Source organism: Ovis aries, chromosome 4 (assembly GCF_016772045.2).
Source record: "Ovis aries strain OAR_USU_Benz2616 breed Rambouillet chromosome 4, ARS-UI_Ramb_v3.0, whole genome shotgun sequence".
NCBI classification, from domain to species: Eukaryota; Metazoa; Chordata; class Mammalia; order Artiodactyla; family Bovidae; genus Ovis; species Ovis aries.
In genome coordinates, this window is record NC_056057.1 from 84,124,059 (window position 1) to 84,137,193 (window position 13,135).

Genomic DNA, 13,135 nt, shown 5'->3' on the forward strand with positions numbered 1-13,135 from the left:
TGAAATAAAAATATGCTATTGAACTAAACAACTTGTAAGGAAATAACACAGTCCTGACATTCTATGTTTATGATTTTAGCATCCATCAATGTATACCCGCATACCCATGCATTTATAAAAACACAATGCTCTTACACAGGCACTGCCACCTCCACGTATTAGTGTTTGGAACCTCCAGTGCCAGGGTCCAGCCCCCACAGGATCCAGGGGAACCTGAAGGAAAAACAGTGTTGGCAGATGATTTAGAGAGAGATAAGGAAAGAATATTGTAGATAAGAAAATAGAGGAGAGAAAGAGGCTGATATTCCTTGGTTTACATAGAAAGCTAATAAAGTCTTAGAAGCCTAGGCAGAAAAGTGAATGCAGAGAGCCTCTGTGTTCCAAGGGATCAGCCTGAAAAAGAAAGTAAGAGAGAAAAAAAGAGAAAAAAAGAAAAACATGGGGTGACCAAGCTTCTTCAAGCGAGGCCCAATAGCTTTATTTTAAAAGGTACTTATATACCTTGTCTTATACATAGAGGGAAATGAAAGATGAAAAGTCATACAGAGTCAGCCCAAACATTTCATCTGTTTTGTCTTTATCGAAACCAGCATTTTTTCTGCAAACCTTTCCCATAAACAATATTGTGTACATTATCTTCTGGCCTTGGAGGCCTGTGAACATTTTATGACCCTCTTTTGATAAAGGCTGTTCAACCAGAAAACTTATTTTCCCCTGAAATGTTTTTTCTTATATTTCTAATCTATGTCAGCCTCAGAAAGTATTAAACAAGTTACATTTCTCATGGAGCAAAGGTGCAGTGAGATATAAGAAAGAATCAATTAGCTCAAAAGTCTGATGTGGTTAATTTCAAGGCTACACTTGTTTTTCTTACTTTTCAACTATGTTAACTAATGCACTCCCAGGTGCACAGTGGATAAGAGATATGGGAACTTAGCAACAAGCATTGGCCCAATAATGAAATATCCTATACCAGCACTACTCTAATAACTTTTAACTCTTTGAAAGGCTCTATGTTTTAGGCTTTCCGTGCCTCTCACAGTTGGGAGGCTGTAAATAATCATATGTGTAGCTGCAAGAGTCTGGATATACCTGCCAAGCAAGCTAGAATGCTAACAGAGGGGGTTTGATTTGAAATATTTTTCTCATGTCCAAGAGACTTATTAGCTATAGCCCTAAGTTAATTTTCTCCTGAGAAAGGTGATCAGGAATGGCCCCCTGTTAATGTCAGAGGAGTTGGTGAAAGTCATGAAATAGTACAACAGACAGATTCTGGTTTGGGGGTAGATGCTCAAGAAAGCCTAGGGAGCCCCTTGAGTTCTGAAGCCTTGCTTAACAGTTCTCTTCCACATGACCTTGTCATGGGTGGGATCTCCCATGGTGGCTCCCGGCACTCCTGGAAACAACTAATTTTCTCATTTGATTCTGTTTGGTCTAGATATACATGTAGTCCCTACCCTAGCTGCTATACTAAGTGAGCATTAAGTATATTGTCTTAGAACATTGCCTAAAAGAAGACAGGAAAGGGACAGAACTATTGTGTCCAAACTGAGAACGAAATGTAATAAGAATATCACAGTGACATTTGATTTAGGAAGGAAGGACACGGGGAGAGGTGGCTCCCTTATACAGAGATGAAGGGACAATGGATGCATGTAAATGTATGGCTGGGCTGCATCTCAGTTCACCTGAAACTACCAGTGTTATTATCTGCTGTGAAAGTGAAAGTTGCTCAGTTGTGTCTGACTCTTGTGACTCCATGAACTATTCAGTCCGTGGAATTCTCCAGGCCAAAATACTGGAGTGGGTAGCCTTTCCCTTCTCCCAGGGATCTTCCCAACCCAGGGATCGAACCCAGGTCTCCCGCACTGCAGGCAGATTCTTTACCAGCTGAGCCACTGGGAAGCCCATTATCTGCCATACCCCAATACAAAGTAAAAAGTTTAAGGTTTATTTGGGGAAAACGGTATCTGGAAATTTCATTGCTGCTGAATCAGATACAATGAAGAGAAAATGGGGCCACGACCACTTAACAAATGTTCTTCATTTTTTTCAACGTTCCTCCGCAGAACGAGGTGGTGAGTGAGCTCAGAGGGGCCTCCATTAGGCATAGATTGGTGGTCGTGCTTCCCAGGCGAGACCATGATTGGCAAGGTTCCAATCATGTGTGTGTCCGTGTCCTGTCCATGGGACCCATTCCCTCAGCCCATTGAATCTGTAGACCCTTCTGCTGTGTACGTGCTCATTTATTTGGGGGTACAGACTTGTTCCTTCAATCTGTAGAGTTTAGAAGTTCTTAGAGAGTAGGATGTGTCCCCAGTGGTGGATTAACCATTGCATTTGGGCTGATCACGAGCATCTGGCCTGGGGCTAGGAGCATGATGGGCTCTCAGTAAACATTACAGACTCTCATCTGTCATATAATTTGTTTGCACATGTCTGAATCGAGTTATTGTGCTGTAAGGTGTAGAAAGAGAGACAACGAATTAATTTCTAAATATTATCAGAAAGCACGCCTACCAAATCTTAATGAACATTGTCCTAGGGATGCCTTTTAATAGCCAATGTATCACTTGGTGGGGCAGGGCAGGTTTTGCTATAGATTATGCCATAGCAAGTTTCTCTTATAAACCAAAAGTGAAATTAGTTCAATTAATTCAGCTTATGTTTGGAAGATTCTTACAGGGCATATTTGGCTCAGTGGAAAGAATAGGAGTTTGAACTACTAAGGCCTGAATTTGGATCCACAAAATTTTCCAGTGACGTTAGGGATTTTTTTTGTCCTCTCTGTGCCCCACTTTACTTACCTGTAAAGTGGAAACAATTATGCACTGGTTCTTGTGATCAGCAGAGGTAATGTATGAATGGGATCTTGCAGACAGTGGACAATAAATGGCACCAGTTATTGCATCACTGTTACTAATAACCAGGATGAACAGGAAGAGGGAGTAGATAACCAATAGTGCCTGTCATGCCTGAGGATTTCTGTGAGAAGGAAGGCCCCTGAGAAATAAGGACCACTCTGTAGAGAGCGCCTTACTTACCCTCTGTGTTCATTCAGCGACTCGGGTCCTCTCCGTATTGCAAAGACGCCTTCGCCACCTGAGGAGGCTTCACCCATCCCAAGCCCGACAGCAAGTCCCAATCACACGTTGGCACCTGCATCTCCTGCACCGGTCCGACCTCGGTCACCCTCGCAGGTAGGAAGATATCACATGTATGAGGGGGACCAGAAGAACCCAGGCTGAGCTGACCCCACTTGGGATAACCCCATGGAGTGCAGTCATTGACAAGAGTTTTCAGTGTGAGCCTTGGCCATTGGGATCATCACTAAGGAATAAACCTCCCTTTTTTACTCAGATTTTTATGTTTCCTCACATACCCTCTGCTTTAGTGGGTTGAGACATCTCTTTCCACGATCTCAACTTCCTGAGGCTCGCATGATCTCCTCTTCTCAGCATCTTGCACTTTTAAGGCTCTGTTGAAGCCTACCTTCTCCACCTCCCTCCTGTTAGTCTTTAGGTAACACCTGGAGCAAGAATGGCCATGATGTTTATGTCAGTTCACTTTTTTTTTTTTGGATCACCCACAGCATATTGTGCACACACTCAGCAAAAGTGATGGACCAAGTGATTGAAAGAAACAGAAAGGGCCAAGCAAAGGCAAACATAGAGAAAAACAGCCACCCTCATTATCCCTTCTTTTAGAGAAAATGAAATTCCTATGGGGAAACTTGAAGTGTCTAATCCAGCTCAAGCTTTCTTGTGTATGGTTGAAACTAAAGATCGTTGCAAAAAGATGTGAATGATGGATAGAGCTCTAAAGTGCTTATTTTGTTGTTTATTCGCGAAGTCATGTCTGATTCTTGTGCGACCCCATGGACTGTAGCCAGCCAGCCTCCATTGTCCATGGGATTTCCCAGACAAGAATACTAGAGTGGGTTGCCATTCCCTTCTCTAGGGGATCTTCCCAACCAAGGGATCAAACCTGAGTCTTCTGCATTGGAGACTGAATCTTTACTTTACTTTATTGGCAGGCAGATTCTTTACTGCTGAGCCACCTTTCCAAAATATGGGCGTGCAGAGTGAGGTGTATGCTGCCCATAGTGGTCTCACTGACTCTAGTGAAATCTTGCTAGATTTTAGTTCTAGAATTCTAATGTGCTGCTGAGGTGAGAAATCATTTGCTGTTGACTTTGGAGAAGGTATGGCATTAGTTTGGGCTTCCCAGGTGGTACTAGCGGTAAAGAATCTACCTGCCAATATAGGAGATGTAAGAGACGTGGGTTAAATCCCTCGGTCGGGAAGATCCCCTGGAGGAGGGCATGGCAACCCACTCCAGTATTCTTGCCTGGAGAATCCCCATAGACATAGGAGGCTGGCTGGCTACAGTCCATAGGGTCACACATTCGAACATGACTGGAGTGACTTAACCCACATGCATGCACGCATGGCCTTATTTTAACTTGAGAGGCACAGGTACATTACCCCGCAGTGCTGTGATATAGCACTCGTGTTAAGATGGATGGAGTCTCGTGGCCTGAATTTTCCTCATTGGACCATTACTTGTCACACCATAGCTACAAGCAGGCATTCTTTGCCGGAATCAGGTGGGCTGATTTCTCAATGCAGACCAAAATTTGAATCAGGGATCAATCTCATCCCCTGGCTCTGTTCCCAAGACATTTCTGCATGTCTCGCGTGCCATCTTCCACTGAATTAAACCCTGTTTGTTTGTGTGTGATGTTTCTTAGACAAGGAAAGGGCCTCCTGTCCCGCCTCTTCCTAAAGTCACCCCAACAAAGGAGCTACAGCAGGAGAACATCATCAGTTTCTTCGAGGACAACTTTGTTCCTGAAATCAGTGTGACCACACCTTCCCAGGTGAGCACCTGGAACAGAGCTGGGATGTCCGTGGACACTCCGTGGCAGAGGGAGTCTCAGGGCTCAGCTCTGGAGAAGGTGGCAGACGTGAGAGCCAATGGTGAAATTTAGTTGTTATTCAGGTTTGCTTTAGTTACCTGATATGTCTGAAGGATTCTCAAGTGAGAGATGTACAGTATTTGAAAAGACTCCTTCTTTCCATTAGTAAGAGCTGTGCATCATTACTATAGAAAGTTGGGAAAATACTAAAAAGTGTAAAGTGAAGAATTTTAATAAGCCCTTAAATCATAGCACTCTGACATAGCCACTGGTGCATTTAGGTTTGTGTGCTGTGTGTGTTTAGTTGCTCAGTCATGTCTGACTCTTTGCAACTCCATGGACTGTAACCCAGGCTCCTCTGTCCATAGGATCCTTCAGGCAAGAATACTGGAGTGGGTTGCCATGCCCCACTCCAGGGGATCTTCCCAACCCAGGGATCGAACCCAGGTCTCCCTCCTTGCAGGTGGATTCTTTACCATTTGAGCCACCAGAGGTTTATTTTCTTTTATTTTTTTCTAAGTATACATCAAATTTTGCAGCACAAAATTCTGATTTCTGTTTAATCTTATTGAGTATTTTTTTCATGTTATAATGTTGTCTTTTCCAAAAAAATCAAAGTTTGTCCAGAGTATTTTATCAGATGAATGTAACCAACCCCTGATGATGGTCACACTTCCACTTTTTTGTTACTTATCAGCACCTTGGTGATATCAATATATATTAATACAAAAGTGTAAAGTGTTAGTTGCTCAGTTGTGTCTGACTCTGCAACCCCATGGACTGTAGCCCACCAGGCTCTTCTGTCCATAGAATTCTCCAGGCAAGAATACTGGAGTTTCTTTCTCCAGGGGATCTTCCTGACCCAGGGATCAAACCCAGGTCTCCTGCATTGCAGGCAAATTCTTTACTCTCTGAGCCACCAGGGAAACCTTGGTGTATATTAATACATGTTTGCACCTTTTATTATTTTTTTCATATTGCTCCTGAGTAAAGAATAGTAAAATGAAATTCAAAGAGGTGAATTTTAGGTCTTTTGACCTTTAGTAGGAGTAAATGGGTCCACTTATGTGACTTGGCAAAGGGAACCACCTGTGTTCCCCCTGGTTTCAAAGACACTTGGGTGTGTGTACCCATTTATAGCTACCCTCGATGTTGTACCTACACCTGTCCCAGCTTGGTTGTCCTTTGCCTCAAGGATAATCTTGACTTAGTTGCTCCTCACATCATCAGAGTCATCTCTTTGTTAAGAGTGAATGTTCCCAGAGATCATGCCAATACCATTTCCTGCTGGTATTCTCACAGTCAGAAATAATTTTAACATTTTGCAGGGGGTGCAAACATAACATTGTCATTCCTGAGTACATAAATAACAGCTCTATGTCTAACATCCCAGTTACAATTGCATCCTATAAATAATAACAGAAATCATGTGCTAAAAACAGGGGCTTCAGAAAATAAAACCTTAAAAGTAGTGCAGTGGTACGCCATACTTTCTCATCTCTCTCTAGAGGGTGTTCATGGATCAGTGCAATGCCATTTGCTATTGTTTTCCTTTTGGTAAGCTAATTAGGGCTTGAAATGTGATTTAGTAGCTCCTTTGAGGAAAGGGAACTGCATGTTTATCGGTGCATGGACCAGTAATATCTGTGGATACACAGATGCCACCAGGGATAGTGGTCTTAGAGCCAAATAATCTTACCCAGCATCCACAGTGGCCCTGGCACCAAACTGGAGCAGTTTTCATGTCCAAGTTGTTCTGTGCCTTTGTACTTCTCTAACAGCTTGCTCTGTTTTTAGCTTCATCAGTTTTAAAGTGAGAGTGTTTTAGAGTGATAAGACCCTTACTGAAGTTGCTTTCACCTGGACCCCTCAAGAGCATCCTCTCAATTCCATCTCCAATAAAGAATATGGTCACCCAGAAGCCATGTGTGCTTAGCTGAGGACATCTCCAGGTAGCAGGCAAGGCCACTGAAGTAGAGAAAATGTGACAAGTAGAGTAGTTCTGAAGTAAAGACGGGGTTCAGAGATGTTCTTTCTTCGACAGTGTTTTTTTAATTTGCAGTTTGCTGGCTCACATAAGGGTCCTTCACAGTGTGGGGGAGAAAAAGAATCAACGCACTTTTAAAAAATACAGATGCCAGAAGAGGTGCCTAAGTCCTTCTAAGAGGGTTAACTTTGGCTGGTGTCGTTGAGTGAGAGAGATTGATGAGCAAAATCAAGAGTTACGGGAGAGGGTGAGGAGGCACTTGTCAAACCTGAAATGTCTCCAGCTGTGGCCGCTGCAGCGACACAGTCAGCTGAGAGCGGCCGCATCCTTGCCCCAGCTTGGCTAGCCTGTGTTCAGGCTCCCGGGCTGTTGGAATGGAAAGGAAAGGCATCCTCCGCCTGGCACCTTTTCTAACTTACTGGCTGGGTCAAGTCCACCAGTGTGCCAGGGGACTGTGAAGGAAGTAACCCCAGAGACATTATGGGGGTGCATTTGGGGGGATTTATCTTGATATATATTGTTTTCTTTTAATCTGGGGAGGAGGCAGAAAAGGGTTTCTATCTTTTTTTCTGGATCTAAGTGGCAACATGACTGTAGCAGGTGAACCCCAGTGTATTTGATGGGGTCAAATGATGGAAATGAGTTGGAGCATTTCCATTGACTCAGTGGCTGTGAGTCTCACATCACCATGGTAAGAGCAAGGGTAAGGCAAGGATTTATATTTCAGTCTGCTTGCTCCCTAATTGAAGGATATAATCTAGCTTTATTTAATTTTATTTCTTTTTTCTTTATAGAAGTATATTTGATTTACAGTGTTGTTTTAATTTCTGGTGTACAGCAAAGTGATTCGTGTGTGTGTGTGTGTGTGTGTGTGTGTGTGTGTGTTTGTGTTAGTCGCTTAGTTGTGTCCAACTGTATGCGATCCCAAGGACCTTAGCCCTCCAGGCTCCTCCATCCATGGGATTTCCCAGGCAAGACTACTGGAGTGGGCTACTATTTCCTTTATATACATATATATAATATATATTCCTTCATATATATATTATATATATGTTTTATTTTAATATTTTTAAATGTTTAATGAGTCATTTTAGATTTAACAAATAGGTTTGTGTCCTCAGTTTGCTATTTTTATCATTTGCTTAATGTGGAAGAAAAGCATTTGTATGAATCCCACCCAGAAGTTCAAGATGTGATGAATGAAACATCCCTTGTCTCTAATGGATGTATTCCATATACCCTGCTTCATCACAGTTGTAATTCTCTCTTGAGTGTGTCCTGGGGTTGGAAACAGAAATCCGTCAGGTCTACAGAGCCCTCTAATGGCCTAAACCTTAACTGTAGCATGTGGTTTCTGGAAATACGTATATTTCCCAGACTCTTCTCTGGAAATAGCCATATCTATGTACAGGGACTTGCCTGCTTGTCTAGATCACAAGGCTGATTTTGTTTTTTTTTTGGTTCTGTGTTTACAGAAATGGACCTGCCACAGGACATACCCACCCCTCCCTATTTTTAACTCCTAGCAACTTAAAAAAGAGATCCTTTGTGTGTGTGTGTGTGTGTGTGTGCGCGCGCACCTGCATTATTCTTTGAAAACAGCATTTTCCATCTAGTCCCCTGAGATCCCCTTGGTCATAGGAGGCTGGGAGGGCTGCATCTCCTTTTGCTTTTTCACAATGAAAAAGCAAAAAAGTTCAGGCTCTGAGAACTTCTGTGACAAAATCCCTATTTACTTTCTTTAAATCAGAGTTTCTCAAGTAATCTCTCATTCTCCCCCACCAGATGCTCTAAGGAAGTGGATTTTTGGTAAACATTTTTAAAAGGAAGATTGAAAAGGTATTATGTCCCTGGAAACCAAATTGTGGCAAAAAAATAAGATTTTAACAGGAGATCAAGACCAAAATAACATAATCATATATACATGTGTATAAACATATGTGTGTATATAAGCACACACACACATATATATATGTATGTATATGTGTGTGTGTGTATATATATATATATCTGCTTCCCTGGTGGCTCAGGCATTAAAGAATCCACCTGCAATGCAGGAGACCCAGGTTCTATCCCTGTGTTGGGAAGATCCCCAGGAGGACATAGCAACCCACTCCAGTATTCTTGCTGGAGAATCCCCATGGACAGAGGAGCCTGGCAGGCTGCAGTTCATGGGGTCACAAAGAGTCAGACACGACTGAGCAACTAAGCACAGCACAGCACATATATATGTATACACATGATTGTGTTTTTTGGTCTTGATCTCCTGTTAAAATCTTGCTGCTTTTTATACAGGTGGTCAGGGGGCTCTCCATATAAACAATCTGAGTCACATGACATGAGCGTGCCAGCAGCATCCTGGTGGCCAGTCTCATGGGATTCCCCTGAGTGAAATGACATGCTGGCCAGCAGGAACAGTCTGCTCACCAGCCACCTTCTTGGAAGCAGGACTGGCCACCAAGTTTCAAGACAGTCTGGTGGTTTATGAGTCCCAGTTTCCTGGGGCATTTGGTGGACCCTCCCTGTGGAGTTAGGGTGGGACAGTGCTCCAGAGAGGGAAATGGGGCCGTGCCCATGCAGATCTAGTCCGGGGTGTTCTGCTCTGATGGCACCGCTGTCCCCACCACCAGTGTGTGCATGCGTACTCAGTCACGTCAGTTGTGTCCATCTCTTTGTGGCCCTAAGGACTGTAGCCCAGCAGGGTCCTCTGTCCACGGAATTCCACAGGCAAGAATACTGGAATGTGTTCCCATGCCCTCCTCCAGGAGATCTTCCCAACCCAAGGATAGAGTCCGTGTCTCCTGCACCTCCTGCATTGCAGGTGTATTCCTTACCACTGAGACACAGGGGAAGCCCCACCCCCCACATACACAACCAGAGTATGACCTAAAAAATTTCAAGGAAGCTGCTCAGAAGTGCAGGGACCCCTTGAGAGGCAGGTAGGGGAGCAGGGTTCCTTCTTGCTTATTTTCCTGTCAATTGGCAATGAGGCAGAAAAGATGGCTTTTTTGAGGATTTTTTTCATAGCAGATACCCCAACTATTTGGCCTAAATCTATTCTCAGCGTATTTTCTCTCTTTGATATAGCTTTCCCATTTACAAATCCAGAAGGATTATCTTTTGAACATTACAGCTCATTCCTCCAAGCCCTCCTGTCACCCTGCTGTGCTAAAAAGCAAGACATCAGCACGGCCTTTAAGTTGTGTGACTGTTGGGATTAAGTCAGCGCTATGTATTTATTTATTTACATAAGGCTGCATCTTACATTTTAAGTTCATGAAAGCTTCCTATCTTGCCTAGTAAATCAAATCAAAATAAAATTTTCAGCTTGCAAAATACGTTCACAAGATGGCCCTTTTCACCCGTTCTGATGGGGCCAGCCTAAAATTATTTACATGTGCACCACTCACTTCCTGGGTATCTGTAACCTGCTTTCAAATACCATGCTGGCTATTCTGTTCAGTATAGCAAATTTCTGGACCAGCTGCTGCTTCTTTCAGTGGATATTTATTTCAAAGTAAACACATTAACATTCTTTGAGGACAAGGAATTAATAAGATGAAAATTGGAGGAAAAAATTAGTGCCTTTCAACTCCAGAGTCAGTCAGTATGGGTTGAAATTTATTTCTCTACATATGGCGGTACAGTAGTTGAAAAATCTAGCTTTATTCTACTTAATTGCCTTTGTACCTTTGTGAAAAATGAATTGTCCATCTGTGTATGGTTCTGTTTCTGGGCTCTGTGGTTTTCCTTTGATCCTTTACCTACCTTTGTGCCAGGACCACACTATCTTGATGACTGCCTCTTTATGCTGTCTTGAAACCAGAGAGGGTTAGTCCTTCAACTTTGTTATTCTTTTTCAGAATTGTTGTGGCTATTCTAGGTTCTTTGAGTTTCCATACGAATTTTAGAGTCACTTTGTACGTTTCTACAAACTTTCAGGACATTGGATTTGATTTCTAGGTTTGTTGTAATAAAGCACCACAAATTGGGTGGCTTAAAAGAACAGGCATTTATTCTCTTGCAGTTCTGAGGCTAGAAGTCCAAGATCAAAGTGTCAGCAGAGCCATATTCCCTCTGAAGGCACTAGGAGAGGGTTCTTAAATGCCTCTCTAATTTCTGGTGGTTCCTGGAAATCCTTGGTGTTCTTTGGTGTGTAGACCCATCATCCCACTCTGCCTGTCATCACACTACATTTTCCCCATGTGTCTCTGTGCTCTGTGTCTTCACACGGCATTGTCCTTGTGTCTGTGTATCCAAGATTTCCTCCTCTGAAAAGGATGCCAGTCATTGAATTAAGGCCCATCCTAATCTGGTGTGACCTTATATTAATTTCATCACATCTGCAAAGACCCTATTGCCAAATAAGGTCGTATTCAGAGGTTCCTGATGGATGTGAATTTTATAGGGGACTAAGAGGGCACAGTATTCAACCCAGTACAAATGATTGGCTATTGCATTGATTCTACAGATGAATTTGGGGAGCTGTGATGTCTTAATATTCATTGGAAGGACTGATGCTGAAGCTACAATACTTTGGCCACCTGATGTGAAGAGCCAACTCATTAGAAAAGACCCTGATGCTGGGAAAGATTGAGGGCAGGACGAGAAGGGGGTGACAGAGAATGAGATGGTTGGATAGCATCACAAACTCAATGGACATGAATTTGAGCAAGCTCCAGGAGATCGTGAAGGACAGGGGAGTCTGCCGTGCTATAGTTAATGGGTTTGCAGAGAGCTGGACATGACTTAGGAAGTGACCAACAGCAATGACATCTTAATAATATTGAATTGTCTGACCTATAAATACAGTATATGTATCTATCTATCTATATCTTTTTATGAAGATCTCTATTTTTGCCATGATTTGTTATGTTTAGTGCACAGGCATTTCACATCATTTGCTGTGTTTATCCCTAAGTATTTCATGCTTTTAGTGCTACTATAAATAGTATTTAAATTTTTCAGTTTCTGGGTTTTTATACTATTAAATATAAATATAACTGATTTTTATGTGTTGATGCTAACATGCAAAGTGTTGCTTGCAATCTTATTAAACTCAGTATTACAGCCTTAGCCTTTTTGTAGAGTTCATTGGATTTTCTATATGGGCGATCATATCTTCTGTGAGTAAAGATAGTATCAGTTCTTCCTTCGTAATCTGCATGCTTTTTAATGTGAACTAGGTCAAATTGGGTCATAGTGTTGCTTATATCTTCTAAAATCTTATTTATTTTCTGTTTGTTCTACTATTGAAAGTGGACTATTGAAAATTCCTCTGTAAAATTAAGCATTTTTCTATTTCATTTTGTTGTTTTCTTGGCTCTTGCTTCATAAATTTTGAAACTATAATTGAATGCACACATTTAGGAATTTGCTTCTTTCTATTTCAGGAAATGACCTTCTTTATCCCTGATTATACCCTTTGATTTGAAATCTACTTTGTTTGTTGTTAAATGTAACTATTCCAGCTTTCTTTTTGTTAGGTTAGTATGTTTATCTTTTTCTCTCCTTTTACTTTCAATCTATTTGTGTGTACATATTTGAAGCTAGTTACCTGTAGATAGTATCTAGTTGTCTTGATTTTTAAAATTCAGTCTGACAGTCTCTGTCTTTCATTATATTATTTAGAGCATTTTCATTCAAGGTGGTTGTTCATATGGTGAAGTAAAATCTAGCACCTTGATCATTTTTTGTCCTGTTTTAGCCCTTCTACTTCATTTATCTGCCTTATTTTGAATTAATTTATCATTTTTATTATTCTCTTCTTTCTTTTTTTTTATTAGCTATACTTAACTATTTTGTTATTTTAGTGGTTGCTTTAGGACATAAATAACTTGTAACAGTCTACCTTCAAACAGTAGTATACTATTTAGGGTATGGTATAAAAACCTCACAATAGTATATTTATATTTCTTCCTTTCTGATTTTTGTACTATTTTGTCATCAAGTTTACTTTTTAATATGAAGTAATTTCACATTAGTTTGTTATTATTTTTGTTTAAGCAATCAATTACTTTTTAAGAAGATTTAAATAATAGCCAAATTCATATATACTTACCCACGTTCTCCTATTCCTGATCCTCTTCATTTCTCTATGTGGATCTGAATTTCTATCTGGTATCACTTCTTCTGCCTAAGAAATGTTCTTTCATGCTAATTCTAATGCAGATCTGATGGTGATAAATTGTTTCTGCTTTTGCATGCCTGAAAAACTCTCCATCTCA

At 41.4% G+C, this 13,135-nt stretch overlaps 1 protein-coding gene across 2 annotated transcripts in view; it reads left to right on the top strand.

Moving 5' to 3' along the window:
- AMPH (amphiphysin) overlaps window positions 1-13,135 on the top strand; it is a 215,033-nt gene that overhangs the window by 147,514 nt on the left and 54,384 nt on the right. For both annotated transcript variants that reach the window (XM_060415081.1, XM_060415082.1), the window contains exons 10-11: window positions 3,062-3,200; window positions 4,754-4,882. In XM_060415081.1, coding sequence (XP_060271064.1) covers window positions 3,062-3,200; window positions 4,754-4,882 — 268 coding nt within the window. The remainder of the gene's footprint in view (window positions 1-3,061; window positions 3,201-4,753; window positions 4,883-13,135) is intronic.